Raw genomic sequence first — 24607 nt, 5'->3', positions numbered from 1 at the left:
TGCTTAATAAAAAATATCAGTTGGGTTCAGTACAGACAAAAAAAACTGCATAGCTCTATGTCAATTAGTTCTTGAGATTTTGTATTTAGGAACCACTTTGCCCCCCTGCCAAAAATTTGGCTTTTGTATCAATATATATTGTTTCTATGACCTTACTTGGGTTATTCCGCCAAATTATATGCTTCAATTCTCCTATACTTTGGTGGAGCCTGTTCAGGTTCTGCCCCCCACTTGTGGGTTCCATTGCCGATCCAGCAATGGTGAAGAATCTGCACTGTGCCCTGGCTTATATAGTTTTGCAGAGCCAATAGAAACACTGCTTATTTAAACCAATCAGAAAACACCACATCAGCACATTATGTCATAAGCATTTAATCAATTAATAATGCACAACATAATGCAATAGAACTGGACTGGGAAGTAAATATGTATGGATGTGGGTAGGTGGGGGTGGGGGTGCGTGGGTGGGGGTGTGTGGGGGTAGGTGGGGGTGGGGGTGTGTGGGGGTGGGGGTGCATCTTGACTTAGTTTTAAGTGCTGTGTTCAAAATAAAAATATAGCGGCTAGTAGCTATATCCAAGCCCTATTATAATTTTTGTTTCTCTATTCTGTCACTAATTTTGATCCTAGGATAATTATATTTATGGGGGTGATTCTGCATAGCTGGAGTATTTTCTCCTGTGCGTACCTCCCGTTTCTCTGCTGGGTGTACATGCAATCAGCACTGCAGTGCCATGCCCTGGCGCTCGCAAGAACTAATCCATCAAGGCAATAGAGCAGCCCCAAGTATTGATCGTACTACAATGCTCCCCCATCCTACAGCTCCGGCGGGAAAAACCGATGCTCATAGCTCCAGCGGGAATTTGAGGAACTAATGTATTGAACCGATGCTGATAGCTCCATGCGGGAATCTGAGGAAGTAATGTATTGAACCGATGCTCATAGCTCCATGCGAGAATCTGAGGAACTAATGTATTGATCTGGTACTTTGCAGGAGCTGCTAATGGAATTGCTGAAGGCAATCAATATATTGATTTCCAGAAGCTTGGGAACTGGGTCAGTTGAGAATCCATATATTGATTCCCAGGCTGGTTGAGAATTGCCCGGCCTGTGTTAATATAAGCCGAAGCTAAGTTTTCCCATATGCATGACTTACTGCTTGGCCCCCCGAGCAACATACTGAAATTTTGGAAAAAATCAATAATTTTGTTTCTCTGATATCTTCGGAACCATGAATCCTAGAGACATGGGGTTTGTTGCTTTGGCATGGGCATGAAGAGATGCAACTTTTTGATCTCTATAAATTTTTCAAAATATCTTGTTGTTCTCTAGATCTTGAATAACTTGCCTATTTTTCAAGATAGGTGCATAGGGGTTGCATATTTGAAATCTAGAGGTTGTTTAGAAGTTTTGTTAAAAAATCGATAATTTCTTTAAATTTGAGATTTTTCAGAAACTATCAATACTGGAGACTTGAAATTTTGTAGACATATTCTAGGCATAATTCTCTATATTTTATGTCTCTATAATTTTCCTGATATATGCAATATTTAAGCTGCAAATCTCTGATTTATGTCTGTTCTATAAATAGAATTTTCTGAAAAAATGCAATATTAACAAAGTTGTTAATATCTTCGGAACCATGAATGCTAGAGACATGGGGCTTGGTGATTTCTCATGGGCATTTCAAGATGCAACTTTTTGATCTCTATAATTTTTCAAAAATCTCTTGCCATTCTCTAGATCTTGAATAACTTGCCTATTTTTCTTGAATAACTCGCCTATATCATACAATATCATGAAGAGCATATTTTTAACAAATTTATGGACAACAATCTCACAGAAGTGCCTTTTATAAGTATAGCCTCATCAATCTGAGGGGGGTCATACTTTCCCGAGAAATTCCCGAGGGCATTTTTACAAAAATCTTGGATTAGAGGGGGTTCCACACTTGAGCAAAAAGCTCATATGCTCATGTTGAGCTTGTTTTAAGTGTAAGCAAATCTGTTTGAGGAGGGTTCATACTTTCTCGGGTTTATAATACCACCAATACAACTACTACAACCTAATGCGTGTCATTCAAAGTGGAGCCGCAAGTGGTGTACACGGAGATTTTTAAAATCGCTTAATTTCTGAACCCCTTGACCAAACTCAAAGAAGTTGTCATTTTTGTAATCAGCATCGGAAGTTCTATAAGTATACCGACTTTAATCAAAATTGGAGATGGTGGGTGACATGGCCTGGATGATTTGACATGGAATGACCCGCTTATGAATTTCACTGGCATGATCTTTTCTCGCATTCAGAAACCTTATCACGATCCACACCTCACACTTGACAGGATTCTCAATTTTGTCACACATGTTCAGGGCTCACAGCTTGATAGTGTACACATACTCGTACACCGCTGCTTGGCTAAAACTGAGGGGGTGGAGGTGGAGATGGAGTGTACTGTTTTCTACAGTCGAATGTTCCTTCTTTTCGGAAAGCACTTTGCCACTGCTGATCAACTCAAAGACGCTGTCACTAAATGGTTGAATGCATTGGTGGCAACAGAGTTCAATAACTGTATCAAGAAACTGGTATCATTCTATGATAAGTGCTTGAATTGGCTTTGAAAATTAAATAAGTTAAAATCGGGAATTACTTAGTTTTTCATGATGTAATTATGAAGGTATATTACAGCATAATGTGACAAATATCAGCTATAAAATACTTTGTCAGGGTTTTGTATTATTTTTAAAGTAAATGCACCATTTTTACAATTGTTTAATTAGAAATAGTACTATTGTATTAACTTATGTGAAACTGAACTTTGCTGCAGTTAAGAGATAACAGTTTCGTTGTACAAAAAGCTTGTGTACTTGAGGCAGCATACATGAAATTTTGCTATTATGAGCTCAGAAAGTAGTTGTTGCATAGAATATTAATTGGGATGTTAAACTAGGAAAATTACGAGATGGAAAATAGGGATACTAAGGATGAGGAAAATATGACTGCTTGTTTCCCTGATACCACTCACAAAGAACACCCCATATTTGAACCTTGTAACTCTCTGTCAAGCGTGTAACAATGTATCCTAGTAACAATAGTTGAAATAAATAAACAGTTCTACATAACAATTAAAAAACTGTTGGATTTTAGAATTTAAATTTTGAAGGAAAAAGAACGTTAAAGCAACTTTCATGTTTTCTTACTATTATTATAGAATTCTAAATTTAAAGTGTAACTTTTATTCTTTTACTGTTTTGCCCTTTTCATTTGTTTTCTTTCCAAATTATAAAATCCAACAGTTTTTTATTGTTTCCAAGCACTATTTTTGTATTTCAACTATTGTTATTAGGGTGTATTTAGTTGGTATTTAATACATCAAACTTCTGATTTTCTCAAAAATTTTGTCAGTACCCCATCATTAACTGAAGTGTCACAATGCACATGAGACATTACATTCTGGATTTAGGTTCACAAAATTTACAGGCATCTTGGTCAGTAACTACCGAATCATTGCCATTATACTCTGGTATAGAAAGCAGTCTCGTAAATAATTTTTTAATTTTGTTCTTGTGCAACACTAAATTTGTTTCCACACAATGCATGCCTGCAATCCCAGAACATATATATAAATGTATAGTTGGTTGTAGCTTTTCAGCTATGCACCAGTTACATTTGTTTCACATTTCATAATTTTACGATTTCATAATTTTAAAATACAATATTTTCTCTTACAATATAGTTGGTAAGTACATATATTATTTTCTTAGTCGAGTTCCTCAAATGTGTTGACAAGGCGTATGCATCATTATATCCTACTTTTTTTTAGATCTTGTAAGAAATACGAGTAGTTACATTAAGGCGACATATAATATGATCAGGTGTTCCTTCAGTTGCACCACACTGAGAGATTGGGGATTGCACAATCTTCCTAGTGTACAAGTCTTTAGGGGCTAGGGTGTAATTTAGACGACATCTAAGAAGGCTTGTTAAAGAATTTCTTGAAAGATTTATATCTTGATACCAAAACATGAAAATGTATCTTTGCATCTTTTAAGTAAGATTTCAGACAAAAATAATGTCGAGATGAGCAGTGGCGCAGGAAATTTTTTTTTCACTTTGGGGGTACAAAATTCAACACACACACACACACATATATGAGGCATTTTGGGAAATTCCGTTTCAGAACAGCACACATAAATTTCCTATTTTTTAAATGAAAGTCTGGATAGCATTTTTTTATTTATTTCTTTTTTTAGATTTTGTGGTTACTTCAAAAACAGATAAGAGAATGTACCGAAGCATAAAGCTCTAGACTTTGTTCTCATTTGGATTATAATGTAATGGAAAACATGAAGTAATTCTTGAAGCTTTCCTGGTGGCGAATGATGAAGTTCTGTAGGGATATCAGCCAGGTGATTTCTGGATAGGCTTCCGAGCTTTTGAGAGCTAACATCACTCTCATCTTCAGGGATTGAAGTGCAGAGAAAGGTTAGGGTATGGTTATATATGTTTGATGTGGGAGGGGTACGGTGCAGGTGGCAGGCCAACCAGGTGCCGTCTGTACGACGTCCGCGCTCCCATTGTCCTCCCCATTTGCCTGATGTAGGCTTTACTGCAGGTACAGACGATACGGTAAACACCAGGTGTCTTCTGTCCTAGGTCGTCTTTAGGGTTTCGAAGTCGAGTTCTGACTTTTCTGTGGTGGTTTGTGGATCGTCTTAATGTTGTGTTTTGCAAGAATGCGGCTGATAACTTCTCCTCTTGGATGTCTGGAGGTTCCAGGTTTGTTTGTTGGTTGTTCTTGTTGTATCCATTCTGTCTGAAAGCTGTGTGCAGGTGTTTTTATTTCATCTTGAAGGTGCTCTGTGTCGCTGATGGAGATGAGCCGGTGAAACAACGCAGAGAGTAAAGTTCACCGCTGGGCTGGATGGTGAAAACTCTTGGCGTTAAGGTATAGGTCAGTGTAAGTGGGCTTCCTGTATACACTTGTGTCCCAAGGTCCCGTCCGGTTTGCATGTGATTAGGATGTCCAGGAGGCTGCTGTTGGTCTCTGTCTCCATAGTGAATTGTATGTTCGGGTGCTGGTTGTTGAGATGGTCCAGGAACGTCTGTACAGCTGCTTCGCTGTGCGGCCAGATGACAAAGGTGTCGTCTACGTATCTCTAAAATTCAGTAGGTTTCTGTGGAGCTGAACAGAGTGCCTCATGATCGAAGTTCTCCATGAAGAAATTTGGTATTGCAGGCGAGAGAACGTCTTCATCAGGAAAATAAGAAGTTTGTAAAATAAAAGTCACGAACAAACATACATCTATTCATTTTAATGCACGATGCAATTTGAAGGGGGATGGAGGGATTTCCTCTTCCCACTAAACATGTAAACTATGTTGCTAACTATATCAAATTTATAGAGATCCAGTTATTTTATGTGCCAAAACTATATAGGCCTACAAAAATATCGTTAAACAATTTATGGTGACTATTTCCGTGGCAGAGTGAATAGCACATGCACCCTTGTTCGAATCCTGATTTAGGCATTCTTTGTGTCTCTTCATCTATTTCACATATCATCACTCATCCTAATCTTAGTGATTAGCCAAAAGTTAAACAAAAGTAAAGTAAAATAAAGCAATTCAACAATAATAATTTATGGCGGATGTGTACCACATATATAATCTGTTTTTGATACCGTGCATTTGTTATTTTATAATGTGTTCCATCGGACATGTTTTCTATCGGACCTACTAAAACTAGGTCGTATTTTTGACGTACCTTGTGTCAATTTGTCCTTAATGCTGTTCAAATATTTGTTGATAACATATATATATCTGTCTGTCTGGAAAAACTGAGTTGTGATGGTTCCTTATCGACTCATGAGAGGTCCAAGTTTAAAGTTTTGGTAAAACATTTGACAAATGTTTAGCACTTTAAAGCACGGGCCTTTAACAAAACAAAATCATTTCTTTGTCTTGCAGTGCTCCTTGATTTATCAAAAGACAAAGTTCAAAAGTGTTCCAGCGACATTAGTTCTAATTTTGTACACCCAATACATTCCGACACGATGTATAATGGAAGATATCACAAACAGTGGCATGCTCAGGATTTTCGAAAGGAGGTGTATGTTCTTTTTTTCATGTATACCATCAACCCCCCTTTGGCATGCCTCTGATCACAAAACTAGAGATCATTTGCGACGTCACTACTTTCATCCTAAAACAAGACTATTACACTTGTTTTCCGGATTTACTTACTGCTTGTTTGATTTTCCTCACTTTACCCGTAACTGTGGCCTCTGTAGAATGAACACTTTCAAAACTTCACCCAATAAAATATTATCTGTCGAATACTGCTCCTCGTCAAAGATAAACAAACATATCTTTTTTGAACCATGAGCACAGACAAATAGAACGGCTAAACGTTGAACTCTCTATGAAACACTTTGGTCATGCCGAAGGCACTGAACGGAATGTTCTTGTTTTTCAAATATTTATTTTACGCTGAATTTAATATTGTTATTTACTTCTTGTATCTTGATTGTTCGATAGGTGTTAAATACACATTCATTACTTGTTTTGCTGTAAAATGCAAACTTCTTTCAATAAACATCAGCCACACAATGTGGATTTTCTGACTTAAAAACATTACAAGCATGCAATTCATAATTGTAAGGGGGTGATCTTCCACGCAGTACACCCAACTGTCAACCTCACTTCCATGTAGTACACCCTGGACTGCATTTTGTAGACAAACAAGGCTCTGGCGACTGGCCCTATGGCCAGTATAATTGTGTGTTGTCCTGTTTTTTTGTCCTTATGTGTGCTGAGTGCCCCTTTACAGCCTCAGCTTTTAACCTAGGTCAGAATATTTTAAGATTTTACAATGCAACGATAGAGTCGTTATTTGTAACGATAGGGGGCTGGACCCCGTATAATGTGACGTGTTCAAAATAGCATAAGTGCTGATGCACCCGACATTTTAAAAATCAAATTCAAATTCATAATTGTAATGCTCTCATAACACAAGAAATACTGTGGCAAGCTGGAGGTTGGGGGGGGGGGGGGGGGGCAAAAACATGACACACTGCTGGACCTCCAACATTTAGTTACGACAGTGATTTTATGATATATATGATTGGAACGTAATTTGTGAGGGAAGTGTGTTGGGCACCGAAAGTTCGGAGGGAAAGGGGTGCCGTAATGGGTGTCCGCCCCCTCCGAGAGAAAATCTGCCACTGACGTATGCATGCATCTTGTTTTTGTTGTTGAATTTCTTTACAACATTACATGATTTGCCAATAAACTGTAATGATCAAAAGAGTTGCTGCACAGCCAAATGATTGATGCAGCATCGTGAGGACAACTGGGGAACTACTTGAAAGCAATAATATCAGACTCCAGACTTGAAAGTCAGATGACAGATGCGATGGTACTCTATGCACTGATCGCGTGACCCAGTGAAAAGATGATTGACAATCCTTTGCCCTTCAAGAGCTGTTGTGCCATTTAGTTTTTAGAGGGGAGTAATGATAAGATCAGTATTTTTTTATAGCGATATTGACTGTGAATTAGAATGTTCAGTGTTAACAGATGTCCTTCACAGTCTATGTCTTCCATCCACAGGATCTGGAAGAGCAAGTTCCTCCAGAAATCCTTCAACGAGTAGATGCACTTGAGCGATTGGTAAGTGATAATGACCTTTTTTTTAAAAAAAATAAACTGTGTGGTGTGTGGAATAAAATATAAAATTAAGTGTGCTACAAATCTTTGTCAAATGTTATGTGATTGCATATACCTGGTAAGAACATGACATGCTCTCTCTGAAAAAGAAAAGTTACAGTCTGTAATAATATCAAAAAGTTACTGGATGCAGAGGTGGTGGTGTGAGAGTATTTTCTTGGGAGGCTGTCCACATTTAATATAGTTCTAAATACTATGAATATTTAGGCCAAAAATGCATTTACATTTAATTAGCTGTTTTTCCTGCACAGTGGTGGAGGTTGGATGGGAGAGCGATGTTCTTCAGCTTAGGGCATCATCAATATTAGTGTAGATAAAATAATTGAAACTTGTGTTTAAGTATTTGCAGTTCTTTTCTGAATAGGTGGAAGGAGAATCAAAATATTCCTCATTGGAAAGCCTAAAGTTTCTGTTTCAGTGGGTATTAACTGAATATTACTATTATGTTTTGCAAAAACAGGCAACTTGATACTCTACAGTGATTCAAAATTTCCTTAACACCTTCTATAAAATGTAAAGGAGTTAGGCTGGGTACAAATGGTCATGATAGAGACAGGTTAGGCCTTGGGGGAACCATATTGTGTGTTCCAAGCGGATGCCTGCCATATTGGTGGCCGCCATATTGAATTCAACTCAAAATTTTTAAATGGGAAGGGATGATGTGATATATCATATCAGGCTAGAATTTCATGAGAAATGCAGCAGTGAAGGTTTTTTTTATGTATCTTTAACCAGTAAATGTCATTAATGAATTCTTGTACCCATTTCCTCCTTTTTGAGGTGCCAGATATAAAGCACTACAATGCCTGTAACACGTCAGTATCGCATTGAGATTATACTGACGTCTAGTGTGATAAGTCAACGTGCCATTGCACATGATTTTAATCGGGTATATCCTCGAAGAGTTGAGCATTATGAATGGTTGTCTCGAACAATTACAGCCTGATGCTTCCATTGGAATGAAATGTCTTTAGAGTGATGAAGCTAGTGTTTATGTTCATGGGGAAGTTAATAAACAGAATATGTGACACTTGTGATTTGTCATATTGTCACTTGTCACTCTTACAAAGTATGGTTGAAGCAACCGAAAAAATATTTATTTACCTAAAAACCTGCTCCCTGCTGACCACCTGTGTTTTTATATTCACTTTTTTTTAGCTTTGCAGAGGTGCTCTGAGTACCATTCCCAGTAAAGACCAGAGAAATACACATGCATGGACATAATTTGTAGCCACCTTGGTGACTGAATATTTTATCAACTTGCATTACCACCAAAGGCTCTGGGTTCTAGTCCCAGCTTGACCATGGGCATTCTGTTGCGAATATCCCTTCATCTCTTTCATCCTAATTGTCATGATTAGGAAAAAATGGCAGAACATTGATGCTAAACAGTAATTTAGAAAAACACAAAATGCATGCTATTTGTATGCACCTGGGACAGCACTATTCTCAATATGTTTAATTTATGGGCCAGGACTTTGGTTCTGTTTACACCAGCTTAGTAGTTACCTTTTTCTGTGCAGGCCTTGGGGCTGTCATTGATAATGCCAGTCTCATTGAATCTTAATCTTATAGAGAAACATTTTCCTATTGCTCAGCTTCTCAAACACTGTGAAAATCCAAGAGGCTGTTCTTACTTTCTTGGTCTTTATAATTTTTGCAATCATCCTCATGCATGATATTTTCTGCAGAAAACCAATTCTCTCTTTCTCTTTTGTGGTTGCTTTCCTATTATCACCCTTGTTACTTGACTGCATAAGTGGTTAATGCACTTTGAAACCAGTTGTAAATCTTGTGTTGATTATTCATAATAGCATTTATTGTATGACAGGAATTGTTATTACTATTATTATTATTATTTCAGGTTTGTCTAGTTTGCAATTTAACAACATTGTATGACCTACAACTTGAAGACTGGACTGATGACCTCTACTTTAAAATTGCCTGTTTCTTCCAAAGTACAGAGGAAGAAGTATTAACCATATTCTTTGACGTGGAAGGGGTAAAGCATGGGGGTGTCCCACAGTTGATGGTCGAATTTGGAGTTCCTGATATTCAGATTCAGGATTTGACTTATTTTATAAAGGAACCTGATATTTTAGTTACTCCAGACAACTTTGGTGAAACAGTAATGTGGGGAACTGTTTCTGGAGATTCTATTCAAGGATCCCTTTTAAATGTTCTGCAAAATGTCTATGCACCATTCATTTGCAACATTAAATCTTGGCCTGATAGTATCCTTTAAAATATTTTTCTGTATGCATATTCTATCAAAACTTAATTCCAATATGTTTTTATTTGAGTGACCTTCAAACAACCTTGAAAACATCATCCTACTAAAACATGTGTAATGACATTTGCTTTCCCCCCCATTAAGTCAGTTAACTTTATTTGAAACGTTTCTTTCTAAAACGCTTAGTTTGTGAGATATTTGGCATTATCAACTTAAGTGGTCTACCCTGTATAATCACCTTAAACTGGTACTTTTCATGTGTTGCAGTTAATTAAATTGGTATTATGTTTCAACCACTTGTTTTGTCCATTCAAGTTTTTTTCCTCAGTGGTATATTTAGTGCAGTGGGGTATTTAATTCTTGACTATGTGTGCTAGAATCTGTCACTTAAGTAGCCTGTGGCTGTAGGTTTTCAATGATCCAAGCCCAAAGCCTGCCGACTTAGACTGCAAGGTCAAGATGCAGGACATTTTTTGGTTGTCTGGTATTACTCTGATCCATAACTGTATGGATTTCTGTATTCATTAGTGCAGTTTGCATGGTGGATGTACAAAGAGCTATTCATATATATCTTTACTGCAAAATATTAGTATCAAATAATTTTATTATAAAATGTTATTTTTAGCCTTGAAGACACGAAAACCTGGAATTTAATTTTAACAGTTTTATTTTCAACCATTGGCCACCTCTTTTTGGCAGTATGGTCTCCAATTTGGCAACGTGTAACAAAATCCGTTTCTGGCGAGTTTTGTAAAATGCAATGTATTATTTTCCTTAAATACTTCCAGCTGTGAAAAGCGACTTTTGTGTTAATATGCACAAGTTCCTGGCTAGGATTACTGATTTGCATTACAAAATGCAAGGCTTAACAATAATGTATGTGCCAAATGAGGGCTTTAATATTCCTGTAGAAGAAGCTTGCAAGGATAGAGAATTAATAAGAAGATTGGAATGTAAGTAGTAGAACTATAATTAGCAATTAGATATTATTTTCTTTTAGCCATGCCAATTGTAGAAGTACTGATGATTTAATGTGATTTTGTCTTCTATTTTCCTGACAAAAATTTTCATGAAATGGTAGGGCTACAGTCTTAGCCTGTGTAAGGTTCTCTTTGATTATTGATTTATGTATGGATCACTACATGGGCTATTTGTACCCATTGTTTGACATAAGAATTAACCCTTAACAAAAAGATATTGAGTTATGATGCCAGTAGTAAAACCAAGATCAACCCAAAACCAACATTATCATCATCCAGTTCTCTTGACCATAATTTTGATTCTCTTTCTTTTTAAATGGCAAACTTGTTTCATATATTGTGTTTTTTTACTATTACATTGGAAATATTGGATTTTGTCTGATAAATGCAGGGAATTGTCAGTCGAGCAGTTGGCAACATCTGCTTCCGAGCTTCTGTTTCAGATGTTGGCAGTTCTGTTACTAAGCTACATGATGTACCTGCATACATTCATCATAACAGGACATTGGAGACCAGGATAAGGAGTGGGCACCACATATCTGTTATGCAGCATGTTATGTTAAATTGATTAATTGTTGGAAAGGTATAAATGCCATGTTGTTTGCTGTACCCATAGTATGGAGAGAACCAAAATACCTTGTCACCGATTATTATTTTTGTTTGACGAATACACAGGGAATTTCAAACAGGAAATCTAAAATATGCAAAGTTTACTATACCTTCTGCAATAAGACCATACTCTGAAAGTATTCCAGTACCTTAGATACAAACAAATGAAATTGACAATGAAAGTGAAGAAAGTAGCAATGAGGAACTGCCATCATCTCCACATAAAATAACCCTCCGCATCAGGCAACAAGTGCACCAATCCATACTTTTTAACTCAAGTGGATCTAAATGGGGGCGAATTTCAATGGGAAAAAACAAAAATTCTGGAGTTAGCCCCTTCTTTTCCCGCTATTTGGGGAGAAGGCGCAAACCTTAGTATTACTTCCAAAGAATGGACGTTTCTAAAGAGAACGTAACATGTTTCATGTTCTTGGGTGCCATACAAGTTTAATAATAAGCCAAAATGTGATTTTTTTACGAAAAATAGCTAATTTGCATTATTGGAGGAAAATTGTTATAACTCTGACACTATGGGAGCAATCTACTTCGGATAACTTTTGTTTTGCAGCTAGAACATCAGAGCATGCAACCGTGTACAATTCAGAACGCCGGACCGAGGAAGGGGTGCTAGGGGGCGCGGCCCCCGAATTTCAATGGGAAAAAAACATAAAAATCTGGAGTTAGCCCCCTCTTCTCCCGCTATTTGGGGAGAAGGCGCAAACCTTAGTATTCTCTTCAAAGAATGGACGTTTCCAAAGAGAATGAAATATGTTTCATGTTCTTGGGTGTAATACAAGTTGAATAATAAGCCAAAATATGAAACACTGTTTTTTACGAAAAATAGGTAATTTGCATATTGCTCAGAAAATTGTTATAACTCTGGCACGATTGAAGCAATCTGCTTCGGATAAGTTTTGTTTTGCAGCTAAAACATCAGAGCATGGAACCGTGTACAATTCAGAACGCCGAACCGAGGAAGGGGGGTTTGGGGGGCGCGATCCCTGAATTTCAATGAAAAAAACCATAAAAATCTGGAGTTTGCTCCTCTTCTCCCGCTAATTGGGAAGAAGGCCTGAACTTTAGTATTCTTTTCAAAGAATGGACATGTCTGAAGAGAATCAAACATGTTTCATGTTTTTGGGTTGCGATACAAGTTGAATAATTTTTTTTACGAAAAATAGGTAATTTGCATTTTTGGGGGCAAATTGTTATAACTCTGGCACTATGGAGCAATCTACTTCGGATAAGTTTTGTTTTGCAGCTAAAACATCATAGCATGTAACAGTATACAATTCAGAACGCCGAACCGAGGATGGGGGGTTTGGGAAGCGACCACCGAATTTCAATTAAAAAAACAAAAATTTGGAGTTTGCCCCCTCTTCTCCCGCTATTTTGGGGAGAAGGAACAAACCTTAGTATACTCTTTAAAGAATGGACGTTTCCAAAGAGATTGAAACATGTTTTATGTTCCTGGGGCCATACAAGTTGAAAAATGAGCCAAAATGTGAAACTCTGTTCGGAAATGTGGCATGGATATGTTGCGGAGAGGGGTGAGGTTGGTCATCAATATGAATTTCCCAGGCTTGCTCCAGAACTGTGTTAGAGTTTCCACCCAAACATAAGAGTATGAAGGTTCAAAAAGCACATTCATTTCGTAATCAGCACCATGGTACCATATGCTATAATCGGGCCAGTACGACCTTACTCTGATGATACCATATGGTATCATCGGGGGAGTAAAGGTTAAGCCTCTACATATTACGTGGAAAATGCATTGAATTATCATTTTTTCTTGTCCATATGGGAGTAGTAAGGGGACTTGTCAACAGATGGAGGGGATAAGAGCGGGTGGCGCCGTCCGATAGTTGTCGGACGTCGTAGTAAGGCATTTTGTTGGGCAAACTGAAGGAACATGGAAACAAATAGGTTCTATTGATACATACGATTTTGTCGAATATCGCCACCCGACAAAGTATCTCACTACAACATGCGACAGAAATTGCATGGGCTGCAACATCCAACAAAAATTGCATGCATAAACAAGAAGAGCTCTAGACTGCAAGTGTGCTGCTGGAATTTTATTACTCTTCTGGCTCACTTCACCTTATTTAATGTAGCAAGGCTTACGAAGGTTTTCTTTCATCATCCTGACGTATTACTAGTTTAGCACAAGTTAACATACGTTTACAATGACATTGCAATATTCTTAGATATCAAGAAGAATCCAACCAAACGGCATATATATTGAATACTATCACGAAAAGTGAAACATAAATCTGCATTGGTGAACGTTATAAAAATTGGCAAGTGCATGCTCCCAACCTCAAATTTACTGCAACACTAGTATTGCAATGAAATTAACACCACTCTCTGTCCTGTCTGTTTAAACTCGTGAGAGATGGTCATTAATCTCTCACTGAGTAAGGTTAATGTCCAATATTATGAAATAAAATATTAATATCAATCATAAAAGTAAATAACTTGACTTTTCTCTGCCAGCCCTGCTAAATTTTCACTTCCCATCTACTGATTTATACGAGGGGTGGCCAGAAAGTAATTTCCAATTAGTAGGGACATTGATTTTTTCGCAAACGCCAAAACCGTGAAAAATTGTAATTCCTGCGAAGTTATGTTTAGAAATGTGCAGTGATGTCTGGACACATTTTTCGCTCGTTCGAAATATCGAAATAATGCGAATTTGTCATAAAATATCTTTGTTGGCATTTTTAGCGATTTTTATTAAAGAAATGTCCTAAAACAACGAAAAATTCCATGAAATTCAACATTCTTGTCTTTTATAGGCCATGTTTGTGTACATAGAACATGCAAGTTTTCCAACATTTTACTCAAGAGTAAACTATAGAGTTATACGTACATGGAATAATTCCGACAGCCACATTAAATCATGTATTTCCAAAGATTTTTTCAACTTCTATCAAAACCATTTGCATCACAGAGCAAAGTGGCAGGGTTCTAACAGGAGATAGAGTGCGTATCTACCGTCACACCGGAGCCACATCTTCGTATTTGTCGCACAAGATATGTTTTTAATTACCAAGCTAAGTGCGCACCATCGGCATTTGTCGAGCAAGTAATAATGGAGCTCAGTCGTTAGGGCGCCTGACTACTATGCGAGAGACCCGGGGTTGATCCCCTGTGGGAGAGAACCGGGATATTTTCCACCTATTCAAACTGCTCCGGCACCCACCCAGCATCACATGAAGCTGGTACCTTGAGGAAACTTTGAGGGATAAAGGTAGCCAGGAACGTGGTGTTGATCACATCACCCCCACCTTCAGCCGTGATCAAGAAAGTGTTGGGCCCTTACTCCACACCCCTATACACCTTCATGGAAAAGTGCAGGGGAGCACTTTACTTTTACTTCCTCAAAAATCTGTCCAACATATCAAACTGTCACGAAAATACGTAGACCATGTGACCTACAATTTAAAATAATAATTTAAAAGCACAATGGAGTATTAAGTTTCGGTATATTTGGCAGATAAATGTTCTAAAACAAAAACGCGAATTTTGGGAAATGTAACACTAACAAGTCAAAAAAGATAATGACAATTTTTGGTGCCATAATATATCGGTATCTGTCACGTGAGATTGGTTGATTTTAATTTTTTGTGTGCATCGCCACTTATGGTCATTATGCTCCCTTCAGTATATACGGGGAAAATTTCATTATCTAAAATCCTTATCTTAAAATTAAAAAAGGGGTATGGAAAATAACTTTCCCAAAATAACTTTCAAGATATCAAACTCTCACTAAGAGGCATAAGCCATGTGACTTACAATTTGAAACAGTAGTTTAAAAACACCATGAAGGTAGAATTTCAGATATTTGCCAGAAAATGCGCTAAAATGAAAATGTGAATTTTGGGAAAAATAACACCGTATAGTAAAAAATAATATAGGCACCATTGGAGCTTTTTTCAGGATGCCCCTCGTATATGAACTTTAAGAAGCTTTTATTATTAGTGTGTTCCTGCTTTAATGTGTGGTTAGCTAAATCAGGTACCTATACAATGCAATTCTATAAATTCCTTGCGTTAAATTTCTAATACCTACGTACTCTTTTCGTCAGCAATAAAGGTATAACTGCATGTTGTCAGTTTCACAGTAATTCACTTGGATATACTGTACTGAAGCAGAAATCCCATTGATAATGTAAGGAAATATGACACTTTATTTTGTTCGATTCAATTGTTTCACTTATATGCAAGAGTTAAGTTGTTTACTTTACAGAGAAGAGAGAAGTAGCTTTATGCATTGAAAAATGAGTCCGCAGTCATGATTCTTGCAAGCAGTTGGTTCCAAACCTCAGTTGAAATATCAACATATAATACCGAGAATGTATAAGGTGACTGATAAATTACAAATTGTATTTCTTAATCAATCACTCTTCACTCTTATCTCATTTAGTCGTAACTTTAAAAATAATCAAGTATTTTATTTTAAAATACTGCGTATGACAAAATTCCGTAATCCTTCCCTAGCTTGTGAATTGTAATAATTTTCCAAATTGACTATTTTGCAGTTTGAATTCAAATCATAGAGAATATATAAATTAAGCCAATTTCATAGATTATAATATTGGTACTTAACAAATCCATACCTGGATCTGTATGAGTTTATTATTTCCATTTGAAAAACATCGATTTAGTTTAGTTTGTAATTGTCAGGGAAAAATGTAAATTTTGTCCTGGAAAACCTGGAAAAGTCAGGGAATTTCATTTCTGCTTGTTTGTAGCCACCCTGTAATTTTATAGTAGGGATATGTGTATTAAGTTGCATTTCCAGTTTTGATTTTTATTCGTTTTATTCCAAATTATTGTGATAGGAGATAATGATTGAAATGCACACAATCGACACTTTTGTTGTATTTTAATTATCAAACAACACTTACATGCCATTTTAAATTTGGATTATGTAGGATGTATCATTCTTTAACAATAACATAACCATATTTTTTATTGCTACTTTATATTGCTGGTTCAACTAATTCATTATGCTATGCTTGAGAAATTGTTTTATGATGTTGTCTCTGGTAATCATATATGTTGGAATTTTTTGCCCAATATTTGTTACGTTGGAATGCCATCAATATAATGAACCAACTGGAGAGTGTAACTAGCCTGTTGCTGACTTGCAGAAAAGTAAATAAAATGGATATATAGTAAAAAGGGGAGACTGTTAGAGGTTTGGGGCAAGAACCTTTCATCCACTAATTTTATTGACAGATCACAGGGAAAAATTTTAAACAGATCTTTTGGCAGTTATAATGTACACTTCGCAACATCTTATTTGACCGCCCCGAAATAATTCTAAGTCCCGAAATCGTAAACTTAGCAACATTGCACTTCAGCTCCAGGTGAGAGTAGCTAACTTTGAGTAGGTCCTTGCACTAGACGAAAAACGCTGTGGTGATAGGTTTTCAATTTAACACTTTCCATGAACTTAGAAACTATAAACCGCTATTATAATACACAATCAAACAGAAACAATAAATTGGAAAAAGAACCGTGAAGGATATTTACGATTCTGCTTGCTCGACTTGAAATTTGGGGGGGTTGAAACACTGAATAGAGTTTTTCTCCAGCTGGAGGAAATTGCCAAGTTTGTGCAGAAAGAAGCAAATTTCTGAGGAGTTTATACGACATTTTATTTACAATACCTTGCATAATATCGAACAGTTCTCAAAAACATATATTTTACACGACTTGTCGAGAAAATGTGCTTGAAACACAGGAAGGTGGGAGTCTTCATAAATGTCAACATGTTTTTAAGGGTATAACGTCATTAAGTTAACGTAGAGCAGTTGGTTAGGCGCTGCTATACTTATTTTTCATCAAGCGTGAAAGGTCGCGGGTTCAAATCCCACCCTCTCCTCTTTCTTTTTTTTCTTTTCTTTGTTTGCTGAACAGATACCGTTGATATTAGAATATTTAAAAAATGAATTAGATGCACACTGCGCATATTTCCCCTTAGAAGTTGGAGATTTCCAGGATTTAAAGTTAAAACTTTATTTTTAGTTATTGTTCATATGTTGTGTTAACACACACATCATGATTAATTCATAAATCACATATATGTATTCAGGATGCAAAATGTAATGTTATTTAAGTTATGTATTGTTTGTTCTTCACTGACACCTAAATTATTGATTATTTGATTTTGATATACTAAAAAAAGATATACAGTTATGTTAAGTAGTGATGTAGTGCAGTACTGTAACGAAGGAGAACGTTTAATGAGTTCAAATTGCTAAGATTGGTAATTTTATGTCCGTTCCTTCATAATGATTGTTGTCAATCCCCTCACCACCATCTTACCATGCATCTAAAACTAATAGTAAATCCCTAATTAACATAAATAAATTGTTATTGCAACGAAGGCCGATTCGATAAGAAACTACTAATAAGTGTTTATATAGTGAGTGACAAACAAAAAATTCAAAACCTCATAATGATCGTTCATTCCTAACTGCTTTGTATCTAAAATGTTTGTCTTCCTTGAACAGAAAGTACGAGTATCAGATATAACAAATTTTCCGCACTAACTTTGCAATATTCGATACCACCATTACAGACTTAGCTCTATGTAACTTGATTCTGCGCATTCCACGTGGCATGTGACTTCCTCCTATCATCGAAATAACTTTCGTTTACTATTTCCTTTCCTCTCGTGAAATACAGAGCCCAATGTTAACTTCTTAGCATGGTGGATAAACTTTACACCCAACGATATACTCCTGAAAAAAATCCTGCCTAGGTGGAGAATCGAACCTACGACCTCCCACGTACGAATCAAGCATGCTACCTCTTCTCCAGGTAGCTCATGTTAAAATTTGTTACCAGTTTGAAGAAACCAATTCACACATAATGTCATATCTATAATTTCCTCATGGCAATTTTCATGAGGAAACGAATTCAGATAAAATCTAGAAACGCTGAAAGGGAAAAATGATGAACATGTCTATTGGTGTTTTGTCATATTTTGTAAATTGTGTAAAATTTCCTTGTTTTGAACAAGCAATCGTTTAGTTATGAAGTAATTTGTTGTTTGTTTAAGTAGGAACAGGAGAGCGAAAAGGAGTCATTTGAACCAGACCCCGTTTGACAAGAAACTTCAGCTTTTTTCCAAAGACTGTATGAAAAGAGAGAGGAACATATGAAATATAAAATATGTGTGAATTTAATACAATGGAAACCTTGAAAGATAATACTAACAAAATTCAAACTATGAAAAACATATTTTCGTGGTGGAAAACTCCAAGTCATTTTCGAAATATGAACTTGATGTTTTTCTTCATTATGAAGTGGAAAATTTTAAGTAAGCTACCTCCAAATTTTCAAGGGTCATAATTACTAATTAGGGTCCGGAAGTTGATGAAAAATCAACTTTTTTTCTGACCCTTAAAAACAATGCTAAACCTGATATCATGTCCGTTTCCCTTCAGTTAGAGCCGGAAAACACTTTCTATTTTACATTTTTTTTGCATTATTCGGCCTTTTTTGACTTTTAGTTTATTTGTCAGTATTTTTAACAGTTTTTGTTACATTTTTACTTATTTTTGAGGTTTATTTTTCTCCTCCCCTGTTGTTTCGTGTTTCGTGCATTTTAAATGCATTTACTAGTAAAACTTACATATTTAGATTTCTTGACATGGTCCTTTTAGCAAATTCACCATGAATCGAAAATACGGTCAATGGAAAAGCATAATATTATTCTTAACTGAAATGTTTGGCAATGGATTAAAATACTTTGTGTGAAGATCTACTTTGAGGTTCTTTTTCTGGACACTATTATCGCTTTAATCTGTAGTTTTAAAGTAAAATTAGTCACAATATTAAATGCAATTATACTCTGGTATACGCGAAGCAGAACTGTATTTTCGGATGCTGGCCGACTACAGTATCGTAGAAGGCCCACTCTGAAAGGAGATGAATTGGTTGATTTGGTGTTTTAAGTCAACTTTATGTATAGTAAGGCTAATCGGGACTGGACCTACAGTTTAAACTAGGATCCGAACCGAGTGCATAAAATAACGTGAACCGTGTGGTGTAGGGGGATCATTTGGTTATGGAATGGAAGGTCATGGGTTCAAACCTACTTCTCTGCAAAATCTTTTTCGGGAAGTAAACTCTTTGGACGAGAATGCTTATCTATGTTTCTTGGATATTTCCGTTGATATTTATGCGATTTATGTCCAGCATTTCCGGATGCAGAAAGTTGACATGTAAGTTCTTAATATGTTTTAACTTATAACAGCTGAATGAAAGGAAAAGGATTTCCTAAAATCCTGCCAATCACTGAAAGATTAAAAACATTAGTAGAAGCATTTCTTGAGGCATGCACAGTGGCGACGATTATGGAGTGTGGAGGGGCAGATGACCCCGCATGCTTAACATTATCTACCAAGGGAAGGAAACTGTCCTTGCCCTCCCCCCTCCCCACCTTGCCCCATCAGTTTTGAAACCCAATCGCCGCCACTGAGCATGTATCTCATAAATATTTACAGTAATATCATATAATATTATATTACGTTATTAGAACACTTCGTACTCGGTAAATAAAAAGGAAAAAAATAACAAGGAAAGGGTGGGATTTGAACCTACGATGTTTCGATCTTGACGAAAACAGTAAAGAAACGAAAGTGCTGTTATCTAACCAACCACTCCAGGAGATTGCTAACTGAAAGCTCAGTAAAACACGTTAATCTTAGTTGAAGCAACATTGTGCCGGAGTTTCGAACCATTTTCTGCCAAGAACCAAGGAAAAGACACACTTTGCAGAATCGTTTGGTGTTGTGCAAGGTATCTTTACTAAACATTTCACATAAAATCATCAAAAATTTGCTTTCTTGCATTCAAATGTGACCGCAGTTCTTTCCAGGTGGTTGAGAACCTGTTCAGTGTTTCACAATGCACATACGTTTTCCTATTTTCAAATATCAGAACGAAGAATCTTGAAATATTTTCAACATTCGTATTTCTACTTAACATTTTTTTGTCTACTCATATATTTTATTACTGCTTTAAGGTATTTTTACTTTATGGAATGTGAAAGAATGAAAAAACATCATGAGCGTTTTCATTCAGGAAGAGGTAATGTTGCAAAGTTGGCTACTCTTAGTTGGCTCTGAAGAGCTGTGCTGCCAAATTTACGAATTCCGGACTTTGAAATTTTTTAGGGCGGTCAGATAAGATGTTGCGAAGTGTACAATAAAATTTGTAAAAAAAAAAAAAAAAAAAAGTCATGGTAAATTAATTTCATGCTATTTTTTTAAAACTTTGTCTTGTTATAGTTCTTTCTATATATGTGGCAGTGCTTTCGATTTGTGGCCTTTTTTTGATTTATAGCAAGATTTAAATTTAATTTATATGATTTGTTCTCGGCTTTGTTAGTTGTTAATATGATATATCTTGTGCTGCTTTTTGGTTTTATTCTGTGTTCGGAAATCTAAATTATGTTAAAATAATAATATAATTTCTATGAGAGTGTGTGGGAATATTTCATGTGAAATGTATGGAATGAGTTTTTGTATTGCAGCTGTATTAGTTCATTGGGTGAAACAAATGAAGATAGCTGTAAATGATCAACAAATTAGTAACACCCAGGAAGTGGGAACTCCGTTAGATGAGTTTGAATTTTGGAGATATAGAGGTGAGTCATGTTTTTTGTCAATTTTTTATTACTTGAAAAATTGAGTGGTTATTAGTCAGATTGTCAGACCTGTAAAACCTGTAAATTTTAAGGAGAATCAATCTATGAGTGAAAAAGTCATGGAAAAGTCAGGGAATTTTGAACATACACTCCCAAATCTGGAAAAGTAATATAATTTTTTTAATATTTTTTTTATTAGTGTACCAGGATTTGAAAATAATTTGAGCCAGCTTCTTGCTTTGAAATATTATATATGTAAACAGTTTTATAATTTATTTGCATTAATTTATTTTGAAGTGTTGAATAAACCTGATTTTTTTTAAATAGCAAATGCAGTCTAACGCTAAAAACTTCATTATTATCATGTTTAAGCACCACAGAATAGTCTGGAAATGTATTTTAAAGCTGTACAGAAAACTTGGAAAGTTAGGAAATTTACTTTGCAAAAATGAGTGGCAACCCGGCTGTGTTTAAAAAAAAAAATACTTTGACCATTATTTTAACAAATTATTTTGCATGGTGTGGAATAGAATGCTGCAGGGGGATGATTTTGCTTGAGTACCAAATAGTTTGCACGGACGATGCTAAATAGCATACAGAATTGAGAGCTGCTTCATAAATAACACTCACTTAAACAGGCAAAACGAGCAGTATGCACTTGAAACCCAGTAACTGTAGCACATATAGGTGTTGTTTTAATCATAATTTGTTTGTGGTAGTGGGTCCTCAAATATGGATCGTGAAGTGGAAGAGGCAGTGAAATTAATACTTAAGGCTCGGCTGGACATTTGGCATGCGAATGGGCGAATTTTTTCAAATGTTTCTCTCCATTCGAAAAACCTCTTGGATATTTCAAAATATGAAAAATTACATCAGCTTAGAATTCCTTCTAGAGCATTGACGTGAATTTTCGTGTAGTTTTCTATCACTGTTGTCTAGATATTATCAATAGTTTAATAGACTTACGTAATTGCAAAACTATTGATAATATCTAGTGAAAGAACAGGGAAAGAAAACTACACGAAAATTCACGTCAATGCTCTAGAAGGAATTCTAAGCTGATGTAATTTTTTATATTTTGAAATATCCAAGAGTTTTTTCGAATGGAGAGGAAAATTTGAAAAAATTCGCCCATTCGCATGCCAAAGGTCCAGCCGAGCCTTAAGTGAACATAGTCATCATCTCCATGTTAAAATGTAGTTACGTCTATCTTACCGATACACAGTGGTATATGAAAATGAAATAGTGGACTGAAACTACCAAGGCTGATATTTTACGTTATATGTGTCTATGATTATTGTCACATTAAATTGATATTTGATTGTATATGCTCGAGCATAGTATGCTTGAAGGTGAGAGGCGTGAACAAGTAGGAGCAAGTGAAAGTGATCCCATTGAAACATCTAGTGTGGAATGAGTATGTGTAATTTGGTTAAGATTCATTACATAAATATACATAAAAATCACTGTGGCATACTTTAACTAGTTTTTGACATTACATTACATTAACTTTAAATTGCATCTTTCTCTATCTGGAATTACAAATTTGAATGTGTCACACCCTCTCAGAATTTTGGTAGATGAGTTTTTTGAAAGAATGCTTTGATAGCCTCAGTAATTTGCCATGTTAAGAGCACCGGCATATTGCTTTATGCACTGGTGAGTAGCATACCTAGGTTTTTTTGTGCTTAATGCCTACATGTGTTTGTCATTTCTTTTGGAATCGCTGCAGTTTTTGCTCAAGCTATCTTTAAATATTTTCAGTGCAGCATCCTCAAATTATATATTTGTGATTTCTTGTGAATATTTCAGGTATATACTTTATTTAGGTTTAAACATGATCTTATGTCAATAAAATAATAACAATGATTAGGGATGATACCCTATTGGTAGGTATATTATATTGTGTATTGGTAAAATCACTGATATTTTTTTGATCTAATATTTTAAAAGCCTACAATTTAGTGCAAGATTCTGCCATTTTGCTACAATGTTTAGCAATATAAACTTATAATTCACAAGTTTTGTAAAGTAAATTGTTAAATATGCAGCTTCCTTGTTAAAGCAAAACCCATTGCAATGACCTGGGTACATACAATAATTAAAGAGGTTAATGAACCATTCATGTTCTTCAAGTAGCATGCATGAGTTTATATTGGGTCAGTACAATATGAGTTGTTTGATGTCAGTAAATTTTATATTGGTTCTTTATCATTATCAGTATCTGCCAAAATTTATTACGGGCCATTTTCAAATAATAATATTGTTTGTGTGTGTGTGACAGTGGAACTCCAATTTCATTTTACAACTTGCTGTATTATACATTTACCTTTCCTAGTCTCATAGAGCAACATGTTATACAATTTCTCTTGAATTTTCCACCGTGTAAGTTTTTCAGCCAAAGGAGTGTTTTGCATCCCAATAAACATATTAATGAAGTTTCACTATAATATATATGTTTAATTTTTGGTTGTCATTTTTCTTCTTTCAGTTGAAAATCTTGCAGGCTTAATATTTCAGCTTGAAAATCCAGTTCTGCAACATATTACAAAGATTCTAGAAGTAACCCAATCTACATACATAAAACAGTTCATGTCACTCGCTGCACAAATTATGGTAAGTACTCATCTGTATTTTAATATACAAAAGTGGTCTCCCCGATGGCGCAGTGGTAGCATCGTCGCCTTGGGTTCGATAACCGGTGGAGGCACATAGTGGTTCGGATCCCACTTTAAACTGTAGGTCCAGTCCTGATTAGCCTTACTGTGCATAAAGTGGACTTAAAACACCAAATCAATCAATTAATCAATTTAATATACAAAATAAATAGACAGTAGTTGCACCTATGCACTATTCAGTATTGTATATTGTTCCGCAACACTCCACCCTTACCGGGCCGCTTCTGGCAGGAAAAACCCAAATAAACAACTAAATAGGCTCGTTAGTCCTGGGTTCCCATCCCGTTCCTCACCAGAGCGCTCGGAACCAAAGAATCAATCACAGGCAAGAACTTACTGAAATTAATGTTGCAGGGTGATTGCTGAAAACTCGCAGAAATGGGCTTTATACATTTATTTACAATTTAACAAAACAAGGCTCGGATTCTTCCAATAATTCTCAAAGTTACATTATTTACATTTCTCTAATGTGAGCCCCACGGCAGAACTGCCAAGTGGAAAGCTGAGCATCGGCAGAACTGCCTCGGGATGCTTTTTCTCAAGGGAGGCCACTGGAGCCCGAAGATTGCTCTCCCTTCTGCTATCCAGTTCAAAAACACACTCTCCTCTGTCCTCTGACACAGGCCATATTTATACTTCCTCCCGCGTCGCATGGGGGAGGGCTGAAAGTTCAAACCTTATTGGCTCTTATAAGCTACACAGAAC

At 36.1% G+C, this 24607-nt stretch overlaps 1 protein-coding gene across 1 annotated transcript in view; it reads left to right on the top strand.

Annotated features, from left to right (window-relative positions):
* kl-2 (dynein heavy chain 2, axonemal kl-2) overlaps positions 1–24607 on the top strand; it is a 373042-nt gene that overhangs the window by 19172 nt on the left and 329263 nt on the right. The window contains exons 2-6 of the mRNA XM_083120771.1: positions 7611–7670; positions 9592–9961; positions 10749–10913; positions 21111–21224; positions 23716–23840. Coding sequence (XP_082976897.1) covers positions 7611–7670; positions 9592–9961; positions 10749–10913; positions 21111–21224; positions 23716–23840 — 834 coding nt within the window. The remainder of the gene's footprint in view (positions 1–7610; positions 7671–9591; positions 9962–10748; positions 10914–21110; positions 21225–23715; positions 23841–24607) is intronic.

This window comes from Lepisma saccharinum, chromosome 4 (assembly GCF_977018435.1).
Source record: "Lepisma saccharinum chromosome 4, izLepSacc3.1, whole genome shotgun sequence".
NCBI classification, from domain to species: domain Eukaryota; kingdom Metazoa; phylum Arthropoda; class Insecta; order Zygentoma; family Lepismatidae; genus Lepisma; species Lepisma saccharinum.
This window is presented reverse-complemented; position numbering and strand designations above follow the sequence as displayed.